This window comes from Lepidochelys kempii, chromosome 26 (assembly GCF_965140285.1).
Source record: "Lepidochelys kempii isolate rLepKem1 chromosome 26, rLepKem1.hap1, whole genome shotgun sequence".
In the NCBI taxonomy this organism is placed as follows: Eukaryota; Metazoa; Chordata; order Testudines; family Cheloniidae; genus Lepidochelys; species Lepidochelys kempii.
In genome coordinates, this window is record NC_136405.1 from 528,752 (window position 1) to 552,884 (window position 24,133).

The 24,133-nt window shown below is 61.7% G+C and overlaps 1 protein-coding gene across 10 annotated transcripts in view; it reads left to right on the forward strand.

The window, feature by feature from the left end:
• The window catches only part of ANK1 (ankyrin 1), a 116,131-nt gene extending 95,137 nt beyond the window's left edge, over positions 1-20,994 (forward strand). For 5 of the 10 annotated variants that reach the window (XM_073325369.2, XM_073325371.2, XM_073325375.2 and 2 more), the window contains 16 exons: positions 39-250; positions 918-1,122; positions 2,245-2,341; positions 3,168-3,396; positions 4,110-4,235; positions 4,328-4,447; positions 4,630-4,714; positions 5,152-5,226; positions 6,492-6,623; positions 7,332-7,478; positions 11,798-12,353; positions 12,986-13,268; positions 15,174-15,257; positions 15,529-15,681; positions 15,965-16,086; positions 18,802-20,994. In XM_073325369.2, coding sequence (XP_073181470.2) covers positions 39-250; positions 918-1,122; positions 2,245-2,341; positions 3,168-3,396; positions 4,110-4,235; positions 4,328-4,447; positions 4,630-4,714; positions 5,152-5,226; positions 6,492-6,623; positions 7,332-7,478; positions 11,798-12,353; positions 12,986-13,268; positions 15,174-15,257; positions 15,529-15,681; positions 15,965-16,063 — 2,603 coding nt within the window. In that variant the 3' untranslated portion in view covers positions 16,064-16,086; positions 18,802-20,994. Of the gene's footprint in view, positions 1-38; positions 251-917; positions 1,123-2,244; positions 2,342-3,167; positions 3,397-4,109; positions 4,236-4,327; positions 4,448-4,629; positions 4,715-5,151; positions 5,227-6,491; positions 6,624-7,331; positions 7,479-8,679; positions 11,117-11,797; positions 12,354-12,985; positions 13,269-15,173; positions 15,258-15,528; positions 15,682-15,964; positions 16,087-18,801 lie in introns of those variants that run through there. The other 5 variants (XM_073325374.2, XM_073325378.2, XM_073325373.2 and 2 more) reach the window with 5 other exon arrangements.
• The last annotated feature ends 3,139 nt before the right edge of the window (positions 20,995-24,133 follow it).

The following is a 24,133-nucleotide window of genomic DNA, read 5'->3' on the forward strand; positions in this document are numbered from 1 at the left end:
CTGGGCCCTGCTTTCTCAAAGTGGGGCTGCTGTTACAGAGCTGGAGAGCCTGGAGGAGCTGGAGAAGAAGAGGATTTGCCGTATCATCAGCACCGATTTCCCCCTCTACTTCGTGGTTATGTCCCGTGTCTGCCAAGACTGCGACCTGATTGGCCCCGAAGGGGGGTGTCTGAAGAGTACGCTGGTTCCCATGGTGCAGGCCACCTTCCCGGAGACAGCTGTGACCAAGAGAGTCAAACTGGCTCTGCAGGTAGCCATCTCCATGGCCCTGGGGACAGACAGAGGGACGGGGCCTGGGCCAGCAGTGCAGGTACCGGGTGTCCCTGCCCCTGGGGACAGACAGACGGACAGAGGGATGGGGCCTGGGCCAGCAGGGTAGGTACCGGGTGTCCCTGCCCCTGGGGACAGACAGATGGACAGAGGGACTTGGCCTGGGCAGGCTGTGCAGGTACCAGATATCCCTGCCCCTGGGGACGGACAGACGGACAGAGGGACGGGGCCTGGGCAGGCTGTGCAGGTACCGGGTGTCCCTGCCCCTGGGGACAGACAGACGGACAGAGGGACGGGGTCTATGCCAGCAGTGCAGGTACCGGGTGTCCCTGCCCCTGGGGACAGACAGACAGACAGAGGGATGGGGCCTGGGCAGGCTGTGCAGGTACCAGATATCCCTGCCCCTGGGGACGGACAGAGGGACGGGCCTGGGCCAGCAGGGCAGGTACCGGGTGTCCCTGCCCCTGGAGTGAATGGGCAGACGAAGATGAGGTGGGCTCTTCCCAGGCAGCGTGCTGGTTCCAGACCAGCCGTGCTGGGCAGCAGTACTCCATCATCTCCCAGGGCAAGGGGTGCCAGAGGGTGACTGCTCCCGACCTGGGGGGGGGGGGGCTGGCCCTCATGGCCCTGCCTGTTCTGTCCCGCAGGCGCAGCCCGTGCCGGATGAGCTGGTGACAAAGCTGCTGGGGAACCAGGCGACCTTCAGTCCCATCGTCACCGTGGAGCCGCGCCGCAGGAAGTTCCACCGGCCCATAGGGCTCCGCATCCCATTCCCGCCCTCCTGGAAGGACAATCCCCGGGACAGCGGGGAGGGCGACACCACCAGCCTGCGCCTGCTCTGCAGCGTTGTCGGTGAGAGCACCTGCCCCACCCTGCTGCAACTGCCTTAGGGCAGCGCCGGGTGGCCATGCTGGGGCTCTTTCCCCTGGCACTGCTCCCCCACCTGCCCCAGGGCTCCTTCTCCTCCCCTTCCCCTCTGCATTGCTCCCTGGGGTCCTTCCCCCTTCCACCCTGTGCTGCTCCCTGTTCCCTGGGGTCCTTCCCCTCTGCGCTGCTCCCTGGGGTCCTTCCCCCTTCCACCCTGTGCTGCTCCCTGTTCCCTGGGGTCCTTCCCCTCTGCGCTGCTCCCTGGGGTCCTTCCCCCTTCCACCCTGTGCTGCTCCCTGTTCCCTGGGGTCCTTCCCCTCTGCGCTGCTCCCTGGGGTCCTTCCCCCTTCCACCCTGTGCTGCTCCCTGTTCCCTGGGGTCCTTCCCCTCTGCGCTGCTCCCTGGGGTCCTTCCCCCTTCCACCCTGTGCTGCTCCCTGTTCCCTGGGGTCCTTCCCCTCTGCGCTGCTCCCTGGGGTCCTTCCCCCTTCCATCCTGCACTGCTCCCTGCTCCGCAGGGTCCTTCCCTCTCCCTGTGCGCTCCCCTGCTTTGCTGCAAATGAGGTTCACTCTTCCGCAGCTAGGTGGGGGCTGGGGGATGGAAACTGGTGTCTCCAGGGCAGTGGGGTCTCTGTGCAGACAGGCGGCTCTGGGAGTCGCTTGGTGGGGGTGGTGAGGGGAAGGTGCTGAGGGGCTGGGATGGAGCTAAAGAAGCTGGGGGCAGGCAAACAGGGTGCATCCTGGGCAGTAAGGGTGCTGAGGGGCAGATCACAGTAGAGTAGGGGGCAGATCACGGGGCACTGGGAGGTCATATTCCAGTTGATGAGGGAGCCAGGGGGCAGAGCCTAGGGGACGGAAGGGGCCAAGGTAGATCACAGGCAGCAAAGGGGCCTGGGGAGGATCCTGGGGGACAAGGGGGTGAATCCTGGGTGGTGATGGAGCGCGGGGCAGATCCCAGGGGATGAAGCAGCCAGGGGCAGATTCCAAGCAGCAAGGGGGCCAGGTGGTGGACCTCGGTGGGGCCAGGGGCAGATCCCAAGCTGCAGAGGGGCCAGGGGCAGATTCTGCGGGCTGGGGCAGTGCATCAGGTCCTGTTGTGTCCTTATAGGAGGCACAGCCCAAGCGCAGTGGGAGGATATCACAGGAACCACGAAGCTGGTCTATGCCAACGAGTGTGCCAACTTCACCACTAATGTATCCGCCAGGTGAGCGACGGGTGCACGGCGCCTTGTCTGGCCTGGGGGCTGATGACCCGGCTGGTGCTGTGGGGCATATGGAGCTTGGCCAGAGCCCATCTAGGTGCCAGGTCACAGAGCAGGGCTGAGGCGCAGGTGATTCAGTGACTCAGCTGCAGTCCCAGAGGAGGCTGTGGCAGGGCTGGGACCTGAACCCAGCACCCCTGAGTCCCAGCCCAGAGCCTGGATCACAAGGCCAGCTCTTGCTGCCTGAAGGGAAACGTGCCAGTGTTCCCCAGGGTTCCCCTCTGGCACCTCAAGCCCCTGGGCCACCAAGCCCCGGTGGCATCTGAACAAAGATTCCCATGTGCCTAGGCCACTGCAAGCCTCACACGCTTGTACTGTCACATACGTGCAAACGCAGGCCTGCCCTGTCTTCTGTGAACACAGCAATGTCCAGCAGGGGGTGCCCTGGGCAAAAGCAGGGGCCAAGCAGTCCCCCAGGGCGAGTCTGCTCTGGGCTGCTCGCGAGCGGAGAGCCTGCAGTCATGCTGGAGGGTTGTGTTGGAGTTCATTTTATTTTATGGGGTTTCCCCCATTTTTCTGTTCTCTTCCTTTGTCGCTCTCTTGTGACCGACCAGTGCCCGGTGTGCCCGCTGTGCCGTGCACTGCGATGCCGGCCTGGTGCCCCGGAACGGCACGAAATAGCTGAAATCTTTGTTCTTTGGATGTGGTTTATGGGAAGCCAGCAAGAGCCGCTGGTGCTCAGCGCTGGGGGAGGCCTGGCCTGGGTGCGTCAGGCTCGAGGGGCCCCCGGCTGTGCCGTAATGACCAGCTTGGGGCTCATGCCCTGCAGGTTCTGGCTGGCTGATTGCCCACGCACGGCCGAGGCCGTCCATTTTGCCACCATGCTGTACAAGGAGCTGACGGCCGTGCCCTACATGGCCAAGTTTGTGGTGTTTGCCAAGATGAACAATGGACGGGAGGGGCGACTGCGCTGCTACTGCATGACCGACGACAAGGTGGACAAGACACTGGAGCACCACGAGAACTTCCGCGAAGTGGCCCGCAGCAGGGACATCGAGGTAGCGCCCCTCCCTCCGCCTGGTGCGCGGATGGCCCTCGGGGAGTCCCAGCCCTCCCCTGCTCACTGCACAATAAGGCCTGGTTTGTGCGGCCCCCGCCCACTTACCCAGCTTCAGTGCTGGGGGTTTGGGGGGGCTGGGTCCTGCCTGCTCCCTGGCTAAGGAATGTCGGGGAGGAGTCATAGAATCACAGCAAGTCCACCCAGGCGGGGTCCTGGGGCAGCCAGAGGGTCCTGCCCCCCAACTCCGCAGTCAGACGTGACTCTCAGCCAGCCAGTAAAACAGGTTTATTAGATGACAGGAACACAGTCTCAAACAGAGCTTGTAGGTACAGAGAACAGGACCCCTCAGCCGGGTCCATTTTGGGGGGGCAGTGAGCCAAACAACCACATCACTCCTCGTCACTATTATATCAGAATATCCTAGAATATCAGGGTTGGAAGGGACCTCAGGAGATCATCTAGTCCAACCCCCTGCTCAAAGCAGGACCGATCCCCAATTTTTGCCCCAGATCCCTAAACGGCCCCCTCAAGGATTGAACTCCCAACCCTGGGTTTAGCAGGCCAATGCTCAAACTGCTGAGCTATCCCCCCCACAATATGCCTGAAGTTTCTGCACCCAGTTTTGCCTGAGTCCCCGCACCCCACCGCGCTGGGGCCCTGTGGGGCAGGGGAAAAGGGAGCTCTGAGCCTGACCCCTCCCTGCTCTCCCAGGTGCTGGAGGGGATGCCCCTGCATGTCGAGCTCTCGGGGAACCTGGTGCCTGTCAAGAAGGCCACGCAGCAGCGCAGCTTCCACTTCCAGTCCTTCCAGGAGAACCGGCTGGCCATCCCCGTCAAGGTAACAGCCGCCTGAGGGTTTGAGCGGCTGGGCCGGGCTGGGCCACGGGCCCGTCTCTGCTCCATGCTGCCCACCTGTGTTGTGGTGTCTAGGTGAGGGACAGCAGCCGGGAGGCAGGTGGCTCGCTCTCCTTCCTGCGCAAGGCCATGAAGTACGAGGATTTGCAGCATGTCCTGTGCCACTTGAACATCACCATGCCGCCATGCACCAAGGTCAGTGAGCGCTGGGCCAGGGGCCCGGGCAGCTGGGGAGTTACTGGAGGATCCAACCCAAACCCCTGGGGTGGGCTGGGCTCCCTGGGCCTTGCCAGTTCCCGCCAGGGAGCTCCCAGACTGAGGGGCTGGATGGCTCCATTCCCTGTGGGGCAGGTGACCCATGGTGACTTCTCCTCCAGGGGACTGGCAGCGAGGAGCGAAGGAGGACTCTGACACCATTGGCTCTGCGAGAGAGATACAGCATCCTCAGTGAGAACACTCTGGGTATGCAGCCCACCCTGGTATCGACTCCTGGCCGGGCACCCGGCCCGCCCTGCCTATCCAACCCCCGAGTCTGCCTTGCCTGTCCAAGCCCCGAGTCTGCCCTGCCTATCCACCCTGCCACGCGGCTCCCCCACCCACCCTGCCTAGTCATCCCCCAACCCACCCTGCCTATCCACGTCCATCCTGGCTTCCTGGCCCGCCCTGCCTATCCACACCTGGCCCTCTACAGCCCACTGTACTTGCGAAGAGCCACAAGAGGGAAGGGCTGGGCCCAGTGGCTAGGCTGCCCTGCCTTACCCCACACTGAGGGGAGTGCAGTGCTTGCAGCTCCCCTTTTCGCTGGGTTCTGGCCGGGTTCCCTGCCTGCGACCACACCCGGGCTGCGAGTAGGAGCAGGGCCTGAGCAGACACTGCTGTGACGTGCTCATGTCTCCTAGGGCCTCTGAGCGGCACGGAGAACGCTGATGTGAAGATGGCTGTTATCTCGGAGCAACTGGGCCTCAGCTGGGCTGGTGAGTCTGTGCCTGGCGCTCTCTGCACTGAGGGGGTGCGGACCCCTGCTCTCTGCAGTTCAGTGCACCAGGGCAGGCTTTGCTCACGCTGCTCCCAGCTGCCGGCGGGGCACTGCCCGGCCCAGCTCACTCTGACATCGAATCAGGTAGCTGGGCCGACAGCAGGCACGAGTTTACGCTGCCTGTCCGGCGGTGGGACTGTTCTGGGGGCTGTGGAGCAGTTGGGGGCTGAGCTTGGGCAGCCTCCTACATCTGTGTGCACCCCAACAGCAGCTCACTGGCTAGGCTGCTGCAGCAGGTGGTGGGTGTGTTCACTGGGAGCACCGGGTCCACATCCTGCTTTGTCTCCCTGACAGAGGGCTAGGAAAGAGAGTACAGTCCCAGCCAGTCTGCATGCATGCCGGTGCACCGTCCCCTCGCACATCTCTGCATGCCGGTGCACCGTCCCCTCGCACATCTCTGCATGCCGGTGCACCGTCCCCTCGCACATCTCTGCATGCCGGTGCATCGTCCCCTCGCACATCTCTGCATGCCGGTGCACCGTCCCCTCGCACATTCCCATGCACACACGCCTGTGCACTACCTTTCGGTACGCATGCACACCAGTGCCCCACCACCTTGTGTACCCATGCACCCCCTTTGCGGGTTGTGCACACACACCTTTGCATGCACACACTGCTGTGCACCGCCCTGTGGCATGGATGTACACTGTTGTGCACCGCCCTCTTCCACCCACGCAGGCATGCACCGATGCACCCTGCACACCCCCCCATCTCTGTGCCAGCCAGGACAGGATTTTGCAAGTTTTCCTGCTTCCTGAAGCAGGGCAGCAAGGTCTTTGGGACTGGGGCCCAACCCAGCAGGGGCAGTGCTGATATCACTTGTTACGTTACAGCCACGGCTACCAGGAGGCTCAGGAACCATCCTTCCAGGTCGGAGCAGTTTGTGACCCAGCTGCAGGCAGCCAGGCAGAGCCCAGCGGGCCCTGTTTCACATCCAGTGACACTAAACTGGGGACCTTCTGCCCTTTTACTCCCCCCGCATTATTCTGTCGCATGGGCGGGATGTACACGCTCTGGGTGGACGTGGGTGGAGACACGTGGGGGACAGCTGGACCTGGGTGGCATCCGCAGGGCTACTTGCCTAGAAGTGTCTCGAGCAGAGGTGGCCGCACCCGTGATGCTGGTGAGCGGGTGCTGTCCCCTGCTCTCTGTGCTGCACAGGAGCTGGTACTGTGCCTAACACATGCGCTGTGTTTCCTACAGAGCTGGCCCGGGAGCTGCAGTTTGGGGTGGACGATATCAACAGGATCCGGGTGGAGAACCCCAACTCCCTGCTGGAGCAGAGCGTGGCCTTGCTCAACCTATGGGTCAGCCGTGAGGGCAAGAATGCCAAGAGTGGGTATTTGCCACCTTCTGCAGGGGCGAGGGCACAGGTAGCACCCCAGGGGTTCCACAGGCGGCCTGTGCCGCCAGCCCAGGGCTCTAGCAGGCATGCCAGGCGGGGGGTGGATAGGCAAGGTGGGCCGGGGAGCTGAGCCGGGGGAGGGTAGGCAGGGCAGGCCGGGGAGCCGGGCCAGGCATGGGTAGGCAAGGTGGGTTGGGGAGCTGAGTTGGGCGTGGGTAGGCAGGACAGGCCGGGGAGCAGGGATGGGGTGGACACACACACGAGGCCGCAGAGCCGGGCCAGGCGTGAGTAGGAAGGGCAGGCCGGGGATCCGGGACAGGCATGGATACACATGGTAGGTTGGGGAAGAGGGGACCACTATATCCTATCCAGTCTTTCCCCCCAAAAGAGGCTGGGCCATCCACAGACATGCAGTGCTTCCTTGCACACGCCATGCTACGCTGGCTCATACGTGTGCAGCTGGGCGCTGTTGGCTCCCATGCACAGCTGGCCTGCGCTGGGTCACAGGTCTGCATGCGTATCTGTTCCCAGGGGGATTTGCAGCGCAGTTTGAGGGTGGCTGAGTCCATCGGGCTGGGCCCTCTTTCCAGAGGGCGGGTGAGGCTGGCATGTCATGGGTGGGGGCAGCGGGGATAGATCTGCCTGGCAGGGGTGGGCCTGTGCTGCCTTTTGATGACACCAGCTGCTCCCCCTGACAGTGGAGAATCTGTATGCAGCCCTGAGGAGCATCGACCGCAGCGAGATTGTCAACATGCTGGAGGGCTCGGGCCGGCAGAGCCGCAGCCTGAAAGGCGACCGGCATTACGCTGACAAGGACTATTCCCTCTCGCCCTCCCAGATGAATGGTGAGTCCCTGGCACTCGGCTGTGAACCAACTGGGGACCCCATGCTCCCGCGGGTGAGCCTGAGCCGTGAGTCCCTCGGCAGGACGGGCGTGACATTGCCCTGGGGACGGACGGCAGCCAAGCAGAGACAAGACACCTCAGTGAGACCAGCGGCCTGCCAGGCTGCTCTGCTCCAGCCATGCGGAGAAAATCCGAGTTCCCACTGACATAAAGGCTGGGGGGCCTGGGGCAGGACGTTGAGCCTGTCTGGGCTGCCCACAGACTAGCTGACTGTGGGCAGAGAAAGCAGCCTCAAACCAAGGGCCCGGCCTGCATGGCTCTATGCTGTGGCCAGGTGTGAGTGCGACACAGGTAGACATACCTGCCCCAGCACAGCTAAGAAAGCGGTGTCAATGCGACAGCGTGAGCTGTCCAAACTGGGCACCCTAGGTCCATAGCTGGGTTTTAGCCCATACCGAAGTCTGCACCACTGCGTCTGCACGGTCTGAAGCCAGCAGTGCGGTCGCCGGCAGTGGGGGTGGGCGTGCCCAAGCCAGCGCTTTGGGGGAAGTGCAGCTGCAAGGAACTCAGCGCCCCAAGGCCAGCCCCAACCAGGCTCTCGGAATAGCCGCTCCCGCTGCCCAGGCTGCAGCCGCCACATGGCTCCTTTTAATGTGCCCATACGTCTGCCCGTGCTGGAAACGACCCCTCCAGCTCCAGTGTAGACGTGCTGCACCCTGCAAGGCCTGACCCCAGCTCTCTAGCCTGCACGCCCAACCTCCCTGGCCCCTCAGCCGCGAGGTTGCACAGCTCTTCAGGCTCAGCCCGGGTTGCAGCGTGTTACTAGTGAGCAGACTGCCCTGCCAGCCCCACCCGTCCCACCCAGCTGACAGGTCTCTGCCCTCTGCCTGCCTTCTGCTGCAAGCCGGGCTCACGCAACTTCCCTTGTAGCCTGTGACAACCCTGGGCGGGGCAGCAGCTTGTAATCAGACAGCCTGGGGTGTCCAGGCGCGGAGGGCTGGGTGCCGGGGGCGTGGTCAGGTTCCTGCAGTGAGCGTAGTGGTCCCGTGTCCCTTTGGGCCCAGGCAGGGGTGTGTGGTCGGGTGCCAGCCTTGGCAGCAGGAGTCCCTTTGGGCCCTTGTGCCTTGCCTGGGGGAGTGGCTGTGAGCTCTGCATGCTGAATGCTCTCCCCTTTGTTCTGTTTCTCACACATGCCATTCAGGGCTGCCGGGTGCAGGCTGCGTCAACCTTTCTCCTCTGACCTCCTCTTGACCTCTTGTTCTCTCCTCCTCCTCCACTGCCTGTCTCCACTGTCTCCACCTCAGCTGAGCCCTGGGAGAGCGGCCGTCCTGCTCGGGCGCGTGCATGGCACCAAGGCACTGCCAACACCTCATGGCTGTGTGCATCCGCTTGGCCCTCTGTGGGCTTCCCCCAGCAATGCCCCAGGGCCAGCTCCGCACGGCACCCCCAGCACAGAGAACAGTGTCTCTGAGTGGGAGCCGGGCGAGCAAAGCCACCTGGCCGGCGAAGAACCCCGGGTGCTGCTGTGCTGTGCCAGGCCTGGCCCTAACTCACTCTGTGCCCAGCCCAGAGGGTGATGGCCTGTGCCCAGCACTGAGCCCATGGCACAGAAGGGTTAATAACTGAACGCCCCTCGTAGGGAGTCATGCCCCCTGCAAGGAAGTGTTGCTGGACACCCAGGAACCACTGTGTCTCAGTTAGCAGTGAGCTGCCAGCGTGGCAGAGCCCTCAGAGGCAGAGACCTGGGCAGCACTGGCTCTGGGCCTAGCCAGCAGACCCCCCAGGGTTTGTGTGGGCAGCAGAATCGCAGGGGCTGTGCAGGCTGAGGAGGCAGGTGGCACGTTCTCCGGGTGCTGACGTTGGGGGAGAGGAGGTTGGCGTGGCTCAGGGGAGCTGTGAGATGGGAATGGGGCAGCCCCAAGGCCAGAGCCATTGCAGACTGGCCAATCTGTAGGGAGCGACCCTGAGTTGGGCTAGAGCTGACCAGTGGGGATTCTGTGGCTCTGGAGGTCTGGTCAGGGTGTGCCCAGCATTGGGCAAGTCTTGGCTAGTGCTGGTGAGTGCCCTGCTGCAGGGTAAAGACGTCTCTATGCTGCAGACACATGTTCAGATCAGAGCCAGGGTCCCTGGCACCTGGGGAGAGCAGGGCATGAACAGGCTGAGGTGGCATGATGTGCAGGGCCGTGGTGGCTGGCACTCCTGCCTCTGCCTCTTCAGCTGCCCTGGGCAGTCAGCCACAAGGTGCAAGGACCTGGCAGCACTCGCAGCCACAGAGCGACCGGGACGGGGCCCTTCGGGCCGGAGCCCCAGGGCTGTGTGTGCAAACAGCACGGATGTGAGCCGGTTTGGTTACAGGGCAAAGTGTTGGTGTAGCCACAGCACCAGGGCACAGGTCCCTGTGGAAATATCCGCGACGTGCTCTCCATGGGTGTGCAAATGGCAGCAGGGGTGCCACCAGGATGCCCCCCTCCCTGCCCACCACAGGTGCTACTGGGATGCCCCTACCCTGCCCCCAAGTGTCCCCAGGACATGCAGCGCCCCATGCCCGTCAGGGCTGTTGGGTAGGAGAGATATCCAGAGCCCTCCAATGCCTGTAGGGTCTCTGGCCATGGCCCATGCATGTCCCACTGCTGCCCAGCTGCATCTCCATTTTAATGCCCACCTGGGGCTCAGCAGGTGGCTCGGGAAATGAGCAGCTGCTGCCGGGGTGTTGGGTCCCTGTGCACCCAGCCTCCTCCATGCCTCCACCCCTTAGCACTGCGCTGCGCCTATAGGGCAGGAGGGGCCTGGCTGGCTAGCTCTGCCCGCAGCCCACAAACCAGCCAGCCCTGATCTGAGGGGCTCCTGAAGCCCCCACCCTCCTGATTCTGCCCCATTCTGCTTGGGAGCTGCAGTCCAAGGGAATCCTGTACCGTCTCTCCCAGAGCCAGACCGGAGTTGAGCCTGGAGGCACAAGACTGGCAAGGGGGCTGTCATAAATATAAAGGGAAGGGTAAACACCTTTAAAATCCCTCCTGGCCAGAGGAAAAACCCTTTCACCTGTCAGGGTTCCTTCCCCACTCTGAACTCTAAGGTACAGATGTGGGGACCTGCATGAAAACCTCCTAAGCTTACTTTTACCAGCCTAGGTTAAAACTTCCCTAAGGTACAAACTATTTTACCCTTTGCCCTTGGACTTTCGCTGCCACCACCAAATGTCTAACACCGGTATTATTATTATTAGGAAAGAGTTAGTTTGGAAATGTCTTTCCCCCCAAAATCCTCCCAAATCTTACCCCCTTTTTTCTGGGGAAGGTTTGATAAAAATCCTCACCAATTTGCATAGGTGACCACAGTCCCAAACCCTTGGATCTTAAGAACAATGAAAAGAAGGAATCAGTTTCTTAAAAGAAGAATTTTAATAGAAGAAAAAGTAAAAAAGAATCACCTCTGTAAACAGGATGGTAAATCCCTTACAGGGTAATCAGATTCAAAACATAGAGAATCCCTCTAGGCAAAACCTTAAGTTACAAAAAGACACAAAAACAGGAATATCCATTCCATTCAGCACAGCTTATTTTACCAGCCATTTAAAGAAATCAGAATCTAACGCATATCTAGCTAGATTACTTACTAAGTTCTAAGACTCCATTCCTGTTCTGTCCCCAGCAAAAGCATCACACAGACAGACCCACACCCTTTGCCCCCCCCTCCAGCTTTGAAAGTATCTTGTCTCCTCATTGGTCATTTTGGTCAGGTGCCAGTGAGGTTATCCTAGCTTCTTAACCCTTTACAGGTGAAAGGGTTTTTCCTCTGGCCAGGAGGGATTTTAAAGGTGTTTACCCTTCCCTTTATATTTATGACAGGGGCACTGTGGGTTAGAATTGAGAGATCTCAGCAGAGGCAGGGAGGGAGCCCAGGCAGGGCTAGCAGGGAGCTGGGGGGCACAGGCAGAGCTGTGGGCGGGGAGCCCAGGGCAGGGCTAGCAGGGGGCTGAGGGGCATCGGCAGAGCTGTGGGGCAGGGGAGCCTGGGGTGGGGATAGCAGGGGGCTGGGGGGCACCGGCAGAGCTGTGGAGGGGAGGGGAGGCCAGGAAGGCTAGCAGGGGGCTGGGGGGCACCGACAGAGCTGTGGAGGGGAGGCCAGGCAGGCTAGCAGGGGGCTGGGGGGCACCGACAGAGCTGTGGGGCAGGGGAGCCCAGGGCAGGGCTAGCAGGGGGCTGGGGGGATGCAGGGAACGCAGCGCTGCCCAGGGGATGGGGACAGTGTGGGCCTGTCCCATCCTCTCCGTGTCTGCACAGAAAGGCTGCTGGAGCTGTTGCCTCTGTCTGCCCCTGTAGGTTACACTTCGCTGCAGGATGAGCTCCTCTCCCCTGCCTCCCTGCAGTACACGCTGCCGTCCCCGCTGCGTGCAGACCAGTACTGGAACGAGGTGGCCATCCTGGATGCCATCCCCATGGCCCCCACCGAGCAGGACGCCCTGCTGGAGCTGTCCGACATGCAGGTGTGGTCCTCGGGGCTCACCCCCTCGCTGGTGACTGCTGAAGACTCCTCTCTGGAGTGCAGCAAGGCTGAGGACTCGGACGCCATGAGTGAAGGCCGCTTCCCGGGGCAGCTGCTGGATGATGTGCACGGCCTGGACCACCTGGGCTCGCTGGATCTGGCTGAGGACGACACAGTGGATTCAGATGCCATGAATGGCCTTATTGACCTGCTGGAGCAGGAGGAAGGTCAGAGGTCCGAGGTGAAGCTGCCAGCGTGTGAGCGCCAGGCTGGGCTGGCGGGGGAGCAGGGCTCAGAGGATGAAGTCTCTTTTGTTTCAGGCCAGCAGAGGGTGCAGGTCGGGATCCTGGAGTCGCCAACTGTGAGCCGGGTCATGGAGAGGAGCAAGGGCAGGTAATGCTTCCTGGCCAGGCTGCTTGGAGCTGGACAGGGCAGCCCGAGGGACCCCTGGGGTGTCCACGCCACAGGGCAGAGCCACGCTTGGCCAGGGAAGGATTGGATTGGCCAGGGAGCTTCCCACGGCTTTGGGGAATCCCTCAGCAACCACCTGGGGTGCCAGCCCAACTCCAGGCTCGGGGATGGCCATGGTGCTCTCGTTGGCAGGGAGCTGAGCTCCCGATGAAGGTACTCTGCTGGGGCTGAGGGCTGCCTGGCAGTCCCTGCCGCTCCTTGCCATAGTGCCTGGGGCAGGGCGAGCACGAAGGGCCTGGCTGGCCTCTAGGCCAGCTCCCTCCCCTTCCTCACCCGCTCCTTGTGCCATCAGCCTACTGCTGTGCCCAGACAGGGCCAGGCCGCCCGTGGGTGTCTCTGGAGGGCGTTCTGTTGCTCCGTGGCTGGGGTGGGGTGTGGGGCTAGTTCGGGATCCACGTTACAAAGGGGGGCTCCGAGTGCAAAGGCCGGTCAGTGGGGCCGACAGCCTGTGTGTGGGCAGGAGAACGAGGCTGGGCCCACACAGGGGGCAGCATGCCAGAGGGTAGAAACTGACCGTGTCTCTCTCTGTCCTTGTTCCTCTCTCTGCTGCCCAGGCTGAGGGACTGGAATGCAGAAGGCTCCTTTGTCTCCTGCCTGCAGGACCTGCCTGAGGGCTCCTGGCAGGAGGGGGTTCCCAGAAGCCCACGTCTGCTGCCCAGAGCAGCCCCCGGGGCAGCCCCCCAGGGGAGGGGCCAGGAGCAGGTTCTGGGGCCCCTGCCCGAGCGTCTGCGAATCGACCCCCCTGAGGAGAGCGGCTGGCAGCCCCAGCACACGAGGAGCCAGGACTACAGCCAATGGCTGGAGGAGGCGGATAGCAGCTTCTTCAGGCAAACGAGGGTACGAGGGTGACAGCGAGAGCCGGTCCCCGGGGGCTGTGCATTGCAGTGGAGCCACTGGTTGGAGCCCCCTTGCTGTGCGTGAGGCCCATGGCACCCTTGCCGGGGCCAGAGCGCACACAGGAGTGAATGCCAGGCTGCCCTATCTGAAGAGCCTGGCCTGGGAGCCTCCGCTTCTTGAGCAGAGGCACCAGAGCCTGGTGACCTGCCCACCCCTGCCCCCCGCCCAGCAGCTGGGGTCCCTCAGCAGAATACCCCATGCTTTGGCACAGAGTGCTGGGCACGTGCCTTCTGCTGCCCTGCCCCCAGCTCCGGGCACTGCCCCCTGCCAGCCTCCCTGCCCGGGCTCCTGCGGGGGAAGGGGCCCAGAATAGCCTGGCTTGCACTAGGCCCAGGGGTTTGATTTCACATATGAGCCTCTGCCTCTGTTCTTCATTTATAACCCAGACAGCCACCTGCATGCTTCCTAATTGGGTAGCTCCCAGGGCGCCTGCCCTCTTCGGGTCGCCAGCACCAGGCATGGAGAGTCCAGAAATAGAGCTGGCCCGGATGGCCAGGGGCAGGGCTGGGGTTTTGGGAATCCTGCCATGGCCAGGCAGAGCTGGGCAGGGCCAGGGAAGGGCTAGTGCAGGATGGCACATGGAGCAGGGTGGGCATGGCGTAGCAGGCCCTGGGGTGCTGCGGGGCGCCCTGGACCAATCCTCCCAGAGCACTTCCCAGGAGCCCCAGGGTGGGGGACGGGGAGGAAGAGCCCTGCGGTGAATGCAGCGATGCTGGGGGCTGGCCGGCTTTTGCAGCCCCTTGGCTGGAGTCACTGAGGGGCTGCGTGACTTCTCCACACTCCTCACAAGTCTGCTGTGGGTGAGACTATGAGTCCTGGCTCATATCGCCCACGCTGCCCTCCTGCCCCGTCCGCAGCCCGCCACAGAGACACTGCGGGGGGGCAGCTCCCCTCTGCCTGGGGGGAGGGGCCGCAGCTGTCAGTCTGAGGCCAGATGACTTTGACAGAGCTCCGAGTGCAGAGGACAAACCCACCTGCCTGCCCGGCAAGTGGTGCAGCCGGCTGGTATGCAGGAGCTACAATTACCGCAGCCTGCCCAGGCTGCGCACAGAGCAGGGGGCAGCCGAGCCAGAGGCAGCGCGCACGCCCCACTGCAGAGCGACGCCATGGCCAGGATCTAGGCGCTGGGCTCGGCAAGTGGCCATGCGCTTGTGGCCCTAGCAGACGCACCATGTTGGCCTTCCTGACCCAGCTGCTGATCACCCTGGTGCTGCTGGGCTTCTTCCTGGTCAGCTGCCAGAATGTCCTGCACATTGTCAAGGGCTCCGTACGCTTCCTGCTCAAGCACGTCCACCAGGAGCTGGACAAGGAGCTGGGTGAGAGCGAGGGGCTGACGGACGATGAGGAGTCCATCTCCACCAGGGTGGTCCGTCGGCGCGTCATTGTGAAGGTAACACAAGCGGGGAGTGGGAGCCCTGAGGCATCAGGCACTGCCTTGCCTGTGGGGCTGTCGCTGGCCCCAGGGGAGCCATGCAGAGCCAGCCTGGCTCGTCACCTCCTGTTCCAGCTCAGGGCTCTGAGCCTGGCTCGTTCCTGCATGCCCGGAGTGTAGCACTCGTGTGCCCTGGTGCTGGCCCTGCCCCTGCGCTTCCAGCAATGGCTGCTTCCCAGTGAGGGGTCTGGCAGGGCTAGGAGCTGGCGTGGTGTGGTGCAGGGGTGTTGTGCAGGGGGTTGGCACATGGAGTTGGCAGTCAACGGGGAAGTCGGATTTGGTGTCACTTATGCAGGGGCTGGGGCTTTTGCCCCACTTGGTGCCCTGAAGTGAACACAAGGGACTGCCTGTGGGGCTTTGGCTCCCTGCCCTCCCCCTCACTGCCTCGCTCTGTTCTCTCCCTGGTGCTGCAGGGCAATCAGGTTCAGGATATTCCGGGGGAGCAGGTGACCGAGGAGCAATTCACTGACGAGCAAGGCAACATCGTCACCAAGAAGGTGTGTACGGGCCAGACACAGAGCCCCCCAGTCTCCGCGCAGCGTCTGCCCTGCTCTCCTTGCCCCCAGGGCTGGATATTCTGGGGCCTTCCCTGGAAACATCCCTCACCCAGTTCTGTCTCGGGGGAGCAGCATGCCCCAGCTTGGGGTGCCGATGGCAGGGCAGGGCCGAGCGGGAGTAGGACTGGAGGGGTGGTGTGGCTGAGTCCCTGGGGGTGTGTGGGGCCTAGCCTGGCCGGTGGCAGGCAGCTCTAATGCCCACTCTCTGCAGATCATCCGGAAGGTGGTGCGGCGGATCAGCGCAGGCGATGAGGAGAAGGAGGTGATTCTTGAGGGCTCTCTGCAGGAGCCCCAGGAGCTGGAAGCTGAGGCAGATCACTTTATGAAATATGCCATCCTGCATCAGGACAGTCTGGGCAGCAAGGTACAGAGCCTGCTCCTCTCCTGGCCCTTCGCCAGCTCTGGGCAGCACAGCCATGCGCCCGGCCAGGCAGGGCTCCTAGAGGGCTCTGGCTGGATCCTCCCTGGCCTCCTCTCCTTCCCTGTGCTCTTCTTCTGCTGTACCTCTGGGGCTGTGAGGGGCCATGCTTCCCCCCTCGCTGCAGCCTTCTCCTTGCCTGCCGGCTCTCCCGTCCTCCTCCTTGTCCTCTCTGTGTCTGTCTGTCTGTGTGACGCCTCCTGCTTCCTCTCTCTGCTGCTCTCCCCAGGAGGAGGCGCAAGGGCACATCCCAGAATCGGAGCTGATCGGGGGCAGGATGGGGGCTTACATAGTGAAACGAGCCAGCCTGAAAAGGGGAAAGCAGTGACCCCTCCCAGGGCCTCTTCCGAGGTAATGCCACCTTTGTTCTGACTACAGATCCAGCTCTCTGTGCTGTGTGCCCTGTGAGGAGCCCACCCAGCCACTTGCGCTCCCCCTGCCCAGAGGGGAGACTCGGTTGCTCCATTAGGGCATGCTGGAGAACAAGCCCAGCGCTGGCTGCCTCTTCGCCACTGCTGCCAAGCCTGCGAGCCCCATGCTGCTCCTGGGGAAGGGGGCTGGCTTCTCTGCACACTGCATGCCGGGGAGCCTGCCATTGTAGCACCTATCTGTCTGGCTCACATGGCATTCTAGGGGAGGAGGGTGTCAGGCTGTCACCACGGTTATGACAGCCAGGAGGATTGTTACTGTGGGTTACAGTGTACTGTGGGGGCTGCGATGGTGTCATCACAATACCGACAGCCAAGGGCACTGTTACTCCAGGTTACAGTGTACCATGGTGGCCACGATGGTGTTACCACAGTGACAGCATTCCAGGGGATTGTAACCAGTAGCTACAGCATGCAGTGCTGTGAAGATTGCCCTTGGCACAGTCCTTCCCTGCCAGCTCTTGGGCTGAGCTTTGCCCTGGACCCCATTCCCTAGTGCAGCTGCCCCATTCCCCATTTCTCTGCGTGCTCACCTTGCCCCTTGCAGAGGCCCCAGTGCCGCTGCTATAAATAGCCCCTGAATGCTGCCCCAGTGACAGGTTGCTGACATTCCAGCCTGTCAGGCAGTCCCTGCGCTGTCAGCTGTGCCCCAGAGCTTGTCCTGGAGCCTGGGTCTGGGGTTGGGTTTCCTGGAATGAGGTGCCAAGTGCCCTGGAGCATGGGGCTGACCCACGGCGGCGCCTCCTCACGTCAAACGCCCTCTCAGCGACTGGGTGCTGCAGGGAGCTGCACATTGCACCTGGGGGAGGCCAGCCCCTGCTCATGGCACCCATAACTCACAGCCGCCTCCACCTGCCACATAAGCCGCGTTCACCCGCAGCACCCCTTGGGCATTGCTGCCTGGCAGTGCTGCTAACATGCCATGCAGGGCCTTCTTGGTGGGGTCATGAGGGGCTCTGGGCACCAGAGGGCAGCAGAGAACCTACAGCTTGCAGGCAGCTGCAGGTAGGGATGGGGGAGCCGTGGTGGGAGGAGGGAGAGGGCAGGCAGTGTGCCCGTGGCCTGGGGGGGCCATGTGCCCAGGGTGGAGTGTAGGGAGCTGACAGCAGTGAGGGAATAGGAAGGTCCGTGTGCCCATGGCAGGTATGTGTGCAGTAGCGATGGGGGGGGGGGAGGGCTGCATGCCCATGGCAGGGTGTCCAGGGCATTGTGCCCGGGGGGTAAAGGGGCAGATGGGGCAGCAGGCAGTGCGTGCCTATGACAGAGATGGTTGTTTTTGCTGGTGGGGTGGACGTACCAGGCTCCAGTCCCACCATGATCTCCTGGCAGCTCAGGGCCTGTCTGCAGTGACGTATGCGCGGGTCTCAGAGGCTGAGCCAGATTGGCAGCTGGATGCCAGGGCCATGGGGCGACCACAGGACAGGTGCCTCCTACTCTCGACACTGTGACGCTGGGTGTTGGGTCGTTTCCTGGCCCTCGGACATGGCTGGATGCATGCATGGACACGGCGTGCCTTGCTGTCCCTCACGTGCTTGCACCCAGGAGCCCTGCAGTGCTGCGGTTCCTGCTGAGAGGCCGGGGGCTGATCTGCAGCAGGAACCCTTTCCTGGCTGCCTCTATCCTGCTAGAGCGCAGCCGGGGGGGTGGGTGCCTGCCCCGCAAGGACAGGCGCTCCCTCGGGTCTCTGTCGTTTGTGCATGCATGAGCATGAGACGCATGGCATGGCCTGTACTGCAGGAAGACAGGTATCCAGCCTAGCTCATTTCTCTGCAGTGTTCTGGGGAGGGGGTCCTGGGGCTGGCTGTCCCCAGGGGTGGGGCCTCCCTGCTCCCTCACCCGTGCTCTGCGAGCTGCAAGTCTGGCCCAGCCAGCTGTGCGGCCTGCATTGCAGCGCAGGACACCTGGGTTCTTTCCCTGGAACAGCACGGGCTGAGAGGCAAGGGCTGGTGGCTGCAGTGGTGGCTTTGCGGTGGGGTGTATGTTCCTGCACAGAGCGCTCGTGGGCGGGCGTGGCAGGGAAATAACCTGAGAGAGCCCATCTGGCCCCTGCACAAGGCTGCAAGTAACAGTTAAACCTCTGGTGACGGGGTGGGGGACACTCACCCCCCTGTGCATTCGTCATCACACCCTGCCCAGGGACCACCTCCCCTCCCAGACCACCACAGGGCAGTAACCCCCAGTCCATGCGTTCTGCCTCACGCCTCTGCATCCCCCACACGGCCGCCCCGGCTGAGCACATCTCCAATGCAGACAGCCATTGCCGGGGCCTGTTCCCTCTGAGCAGGCAGCTGACTCCCGCTGTTCACAGCTGCGGCTCCAGCACCCTCCTCACTCCAGACCCTTGGCAATGAACAGACAGGGGCTGGTTTCAGCCAGCATCTCGCCCTTTGCTGGGTGCTGCAGCGTTGGGTGCCAGAGGGTCTCACATCCAGCACCAGGGCTTCTGCTTTCCCAGCTGCCTCCTACCTTTGTCCCTGCCCCCAGCATCAGCCAGTGCCTGGGAGCTGCTGTCCTCTGGTCCAGTAGCCATGCCTGTAAGTGGAGCGTCGGGTCATGCCCCCAGCTCTGGCCTGCTGCCCTGCGGGGGAGCCAGCAGGCCGCTGTTTGTAACCCAAGCTCCATCTTCTCTGTCCTTCAGGATCTCACCTCCACCCCGAACCACTGACTGCAGCCACGTGCGGCCAGCCCCGCAAGGAGAGGCGAAAGCGGACAGGCGACGGGAGCAGGGCTGGCTGTACGCGTTGCTCTAGGCTAATGGCATGATTTCTGTAAGAGACTTACTTCCCGTCCTATTCGCATGATTGACCGACTGCCAACGCATGACTACGGACGGGGACCCCAGGAGCCAGCAGCACCCGGGGCAGCGTTTCTCTGGCAGGGACGTGACTCTGCTGCGCACACCCTGACTCCGGACAGGAGGCTGTGGCTATGAAGGGCTGCCCAGGGTGGGGGCGTCGGCTCCCACCTATCCCTTATGCTGTCTCCTGGCTGGATTTTGCTGCTTCATCCCCTTCCAAGGAGTGTGTCGGGAGGGGAGGATGTCAGAGCCTAAGGGGGCGGTGGGAGGAGGGCAGAACTGCAGCTCTCGAGGGAGCAGCCCCAGCAAGGGCAGGGACTGGATTGTGGCTGCCTTGCCCCTGTTTCTCCAGGAGTTTCCCCCAGTGTGAGCGTGTGGCTCCCAGCAGCACTGAGCTCCTCGCTTGTGTTGAAAGTGTAAACTGTACAGTACTCAGCCTTGTGTATATGAACAAATAAATACTATGCAACGCCCGAGGGCACTCAGCGGTGTGCAGAGCACTGCCCGCTCCGTGCCCACATACCTCGCCGGCTGTAGGACAGGGATGGCTCATCAGCCCCCGCCAGGGAGGAGCTCCGGCCAGTGCAGCTGGGAAGCTGGTGGTGTCAGAGGGCGACAGAGCCGAACCTCCCAGTGTCAGCCTGGCGCTTTTACTCCCCTTGGCCTTGTTCATTTCCTGACACCCACACGGGGCCAGGCAGGGGGCTGGGACACCTGTGCCAGCCCCTGCCCCCTTTGGTTACAGATAGGGCAGAGCTGAGAGCCTCCCACCGGGCCCTACTGCCCTAGCACGGGACGGGCAGGTGGTGAGGACTGGCACAGCCCAGCACCTGCCTCAGCCCATGCTTGGCTCTACCCAGCACAATGGCTGCTCAGGAGAGATGCAAGGAAACAGCAGTGGGGTTTGCACCCCTGTCCTCTGCACCATTTGTGAGGCCCTCCAGGGTCCCTCGGCCTCTCTGAAAGGCCAAAATCAGCACAGCCCCAATGTCCCCTGACCCTTCCAGGACCAACCCCCAGTGCCCAGGGCAAAGGAGGCGCGTCAGAGCAGCTCTCCCAGGCTCTTGCACTGCGTCGGCACCACAAACCCTACTGCTGCAGCCCGGCCGGAACAGAGAGGGTCACGCTGCGCCCTGGCGTCCCAGCCCCGGGAGCTTTAACTGGGGACAGCAGAGCTCTGCCCCAGGCTGGCCCCTTGGCTCAGCTGTTCCTGCCAACAGCTCTGTCCTGGCAGGAGGCCGGGTGGGGGGGAGCTACCTGGGCCATGTGACATGTGACCCCAGGCGGGCTGGTTGCAGGAAGGGGGTGCTGGCTGCCACGTCCCTCACCTCCCTTAAGGGTGCAGGAAGGAGCCAGGCAGAAACAACTGGACTTGTGCTTTCCCCAGGACGTTGCCATGGCCCCATCTCAAAGGGGCTGACATGTTTCCCGGTGGCAACGCCCAGGCCAAGCCCGCCACTGAAGCCAGGCTGCAGCCGCCATGCCCAGCAGGCCTTGGCTGGGGGGCAGGTCTCGTTGCAAAGCCCTCTGCTCCCCGGCAGGCTGAGGAGGTGGAGTAGATGCAGAGGCGCGACTAGGCCAGCCTTCTCCTCGGAGAGCAAAGCGGCACCACTGCAAACCACGTAGGGTACAGACCGTCCATCCACAACCCTCCGCTCTGTAACATAATGTCCCTAGAATGGCTGACTTTGATAGCATCTCCGCAGAGTCTAGTGCGGCCCCCTGCTTTGGCCTCTATACTCCGTAGGGAATGCTCCACTGCACTGTGCCGGCCCCGCGGGAGCCGTTGCTTCGCGCTCTGATTGCTAGTAGGAGCTGGTAGGGGCAGGGGCACGCTCGACATGACGCCTAGAGAATGCTGCAGGCTGCGCACTAGACGCTTTTTAGAAGTTTTAAAATAATTTTATTTCCTTTTTTTACTGTTATGACGATGAGCCTTTTGGCTCTCCCTGCCCCCATCTTAGCCGCTGATGTATAGACCATTCTCCCTGTACACAGCTACCAGACTACAACTTAATAAAGAAACCAACAAGAGCTGGGCCTTGTCTCTGCTTTTCTGCGGGGGGCCAGGGGTGTCCTGGCCAGACAGCAGCTCCCTCCCTGGGGTCCCCATTGCCCAGGCTAATGGAGGGAGGGGTAACAAGGCTGCAGATCTGGTGGTCAAGTCCGTGTCCTGCCATGAACGCACACCACTGCCTTCCCTGCTCACCAGGGTGGGAGGGAGGGAGAGCTGCAAACAGAAAGGTGCCCAGGGCAGTAAAAGATTCAGGTCTGCTGCCCCAGCACAGGGCTGTCCCCTTGAAGGTGGGACCCAGCAGTGGCAACCTCTGGGGATGTGCCGAGGCCTGGAGGCTCAATATCCTGGTGGGACACAGGCGGACAGCACCAGCCCTGTGCAGGGAATGACATCACCACCCCTGCTTCTCCCGTGTCACTTGCTGCCTTGCCAGAGCTGAGCGCTGCCCCTTGTGGGAGGGCCACCCGGAGGCACACCCAGGTGCACTGGCTGCTTTCACTGTGGCTGCCTGTGACCTTTGCCCCCCAGCCCCCAGCCCCGTCACAGAACAGTGGGGAATAGCCCATGGCTTTGGCCATGTGGGCACCTGGGCACAGAGCCCCGTTCGCACACACAGCAGGTGTCTGGCTGGATTGAACAGCACCGACTCAAGGGAGGGAGATGGGAACCAGCTTCCCAGTTGGTGCTGTTTGTTAATCGTTTTCCTGCCTGCTGCCTGGGCAGGGGAAGGGCATATTTGCATGTGTGCACGCATGACTGTGCATGCAGGGACAGATGTATGGGGCGGGGGGGGGGGGGATGCAGGGACAGGTGTGGTGGGACATGCATGCAGGGGGGCACATGTGGCTGGGGGGGGCACGTGCAGAGACAGGTGTGTGGCTGGTGGGGCATGTGCAGGGACAGGTGTGGCGGGGAGTGCATGCAGGGACTGTAGGGGGGGGCACATGTAGGAACAGGTGTGTGGCGGGGGGCACATGCAGGGACAGTGTGTGGCGGGGTGTCACGGAGTCCCTGGGCGATGCTCTGGAACTGCTCCCCATGAAGACAGTCAGGACTCTGGGGCAGTCGCCTTCCTGTGAGCAGCCTGTCTGCAGGACACACAGCTCACACAGCTTCCACCTTCCTGGGTCTGACCTCGGAGCATTCAGCATCCTCTGCCCCTCCATGTGCTTCCCACAGCAAGTCTGCTCAGGCGGGGTCTTGGGGAAGCCAGAGGGTCCTGCACCCCAACTTCGCAGTCAGACGTGACTCTCAGCCAGCCAGGAAAACAGAGGTTTATTAGACGACACGAACATGGTCTAAAACAGAGCTTGTAGGTGCAGAGAACCGGACCCCTCAGCTGGGTCCATTTTGGGGGTCAGTGAGCCAGACAACCACGTCTGTCCTTCACTCCATGTCTCCAGACAGCCCCAAACTGAAACTCCCTCCAGCCCCTCCTCCTCTGGGCTTTGTCCCTTTCCCAGGCCAGGAGGTCACCGGATTCCTTTGTTCTCCAACCCTTTAGCTCTCACCTTGCAGGGGGGAAGGGCCCAGCCCATCAGGTGCCAGGAAACAGGGTGTCGGCCATTCTCTGTGTCCAGACCCCTGCACACACCTGCCCTCTAGGGCTCTGCAATGATCATACACCTTTACCCCACCACCTAGATACTTAAGAACTGCTTAGGGGAAACTGAGGCACCCCCACACTATTCAGAGGAAACATTAAGAACAGTCCTGCTTCGTCACATCTCTCCCCCCTTCGAGATCGAACTGAGCGGGGTCACTTTAGCCAGTGACCTGGGGAAGTTCGAAGCCACCAACATTCCCACTGATGCCCCAGTATCTCTCCCATTCCTTGGTAGGAGTTACACCTGGCCCTTCCAGTTTCACGCCCTCCCTTAGGTCGGGGGTGGTCAATAGCACTCGCAGGCTGCATGTGGGAAGGTTTATGCGGCCCATGCCCTTTGGCCACCCCAGAACCCCAGGGGGTCAAACTGGGATTGGGTCTTCTCCCCAACAAGCTGGCCAAACACAGCCACTTGGTTATAGGACTGTTTAACTTTCTTAACAGCTTTCACTTCATCTGAGATCTTCTCAAAGCTCTCCACACTGGGTCTTTCAACAGGACAGTCAGTGGATCCATTCACAACAGAAAATTTCTGGCTGTTAGGAACTGAAACTTTCTTGATTAAATCACTTTCACACCCTTCAGTTGCAGTAAACTGCTTGCAAAGACTCCATAAGGATTCCTTTCCCTAGGGCTTTTCTATGCAACAATTCACCCCTCACAGAAATTCTGCCCTTACCCTCTTTACCTAGGGCTTGCTCTAGAGGAACACTTTCCTGAGTAACAACAGACTCGTTCTGGGTCTCCCTTACATCCAGAATTACCTCTGGCCCATCCAGCGGATTCCTACACAATCCCCTTTCAGGCAAACTGACAGACTTCCTAGATAAAAGGTCAGAAGCATTCTCCTTTCCTTTGTCACACACAAGTTCAGGAATCTTTTCCTTCTTGCTACAGGTTTCCACACCCTCAGTACGTAACAGAATCACATCATCTTCATGCTCTCCTTGTGCCCTGGCTAGGATCTCACCCTGATTAGACAGAGTTGCGACACCCTTTCCCAACAACACACTAGCAACAGGCAAAGTACACGCACCAGAATTGTCTGGTCGCTGGGATTTTACATAGACACTAACTGGATGCGACCTAGTTACAGGGCCATTCTCCCGATCAAACACAAACTTAGGGCCCTTCCTTTCCTGGGCTTTAGCTGAATCCAGAATAAACTCTGAGACAACTGCACTACCCTCAACTATCACAGGCTGAAAGGCCCCTTCTGTCTGCTCCACAGACAAAGAAGAGCCGGACACACTTTCCCCTTGACCAGACACACAGCTTGGGATCTCTTTCCCCTTGTCCCAGCACACAAGGCTGGTCACAGATGACTGCTTGGAGATCAGGGTAGCTCTCTCCACAGGCAAGTCAATACCCCTGGCAGACACAGGCACCTTTCCTTCACTGTCACAATTCTCCACCCAGCTAACAGGTAAGGTCCAGGGACACTCGTCTTCCACTCTCCTCGCCTTCCCACCCTGCTGACTAGACACAGCCATCAACTCACAAGGCTGCCTAGGCTCATCCAGACTTTCCTTATCAAGCACCTTGCCACT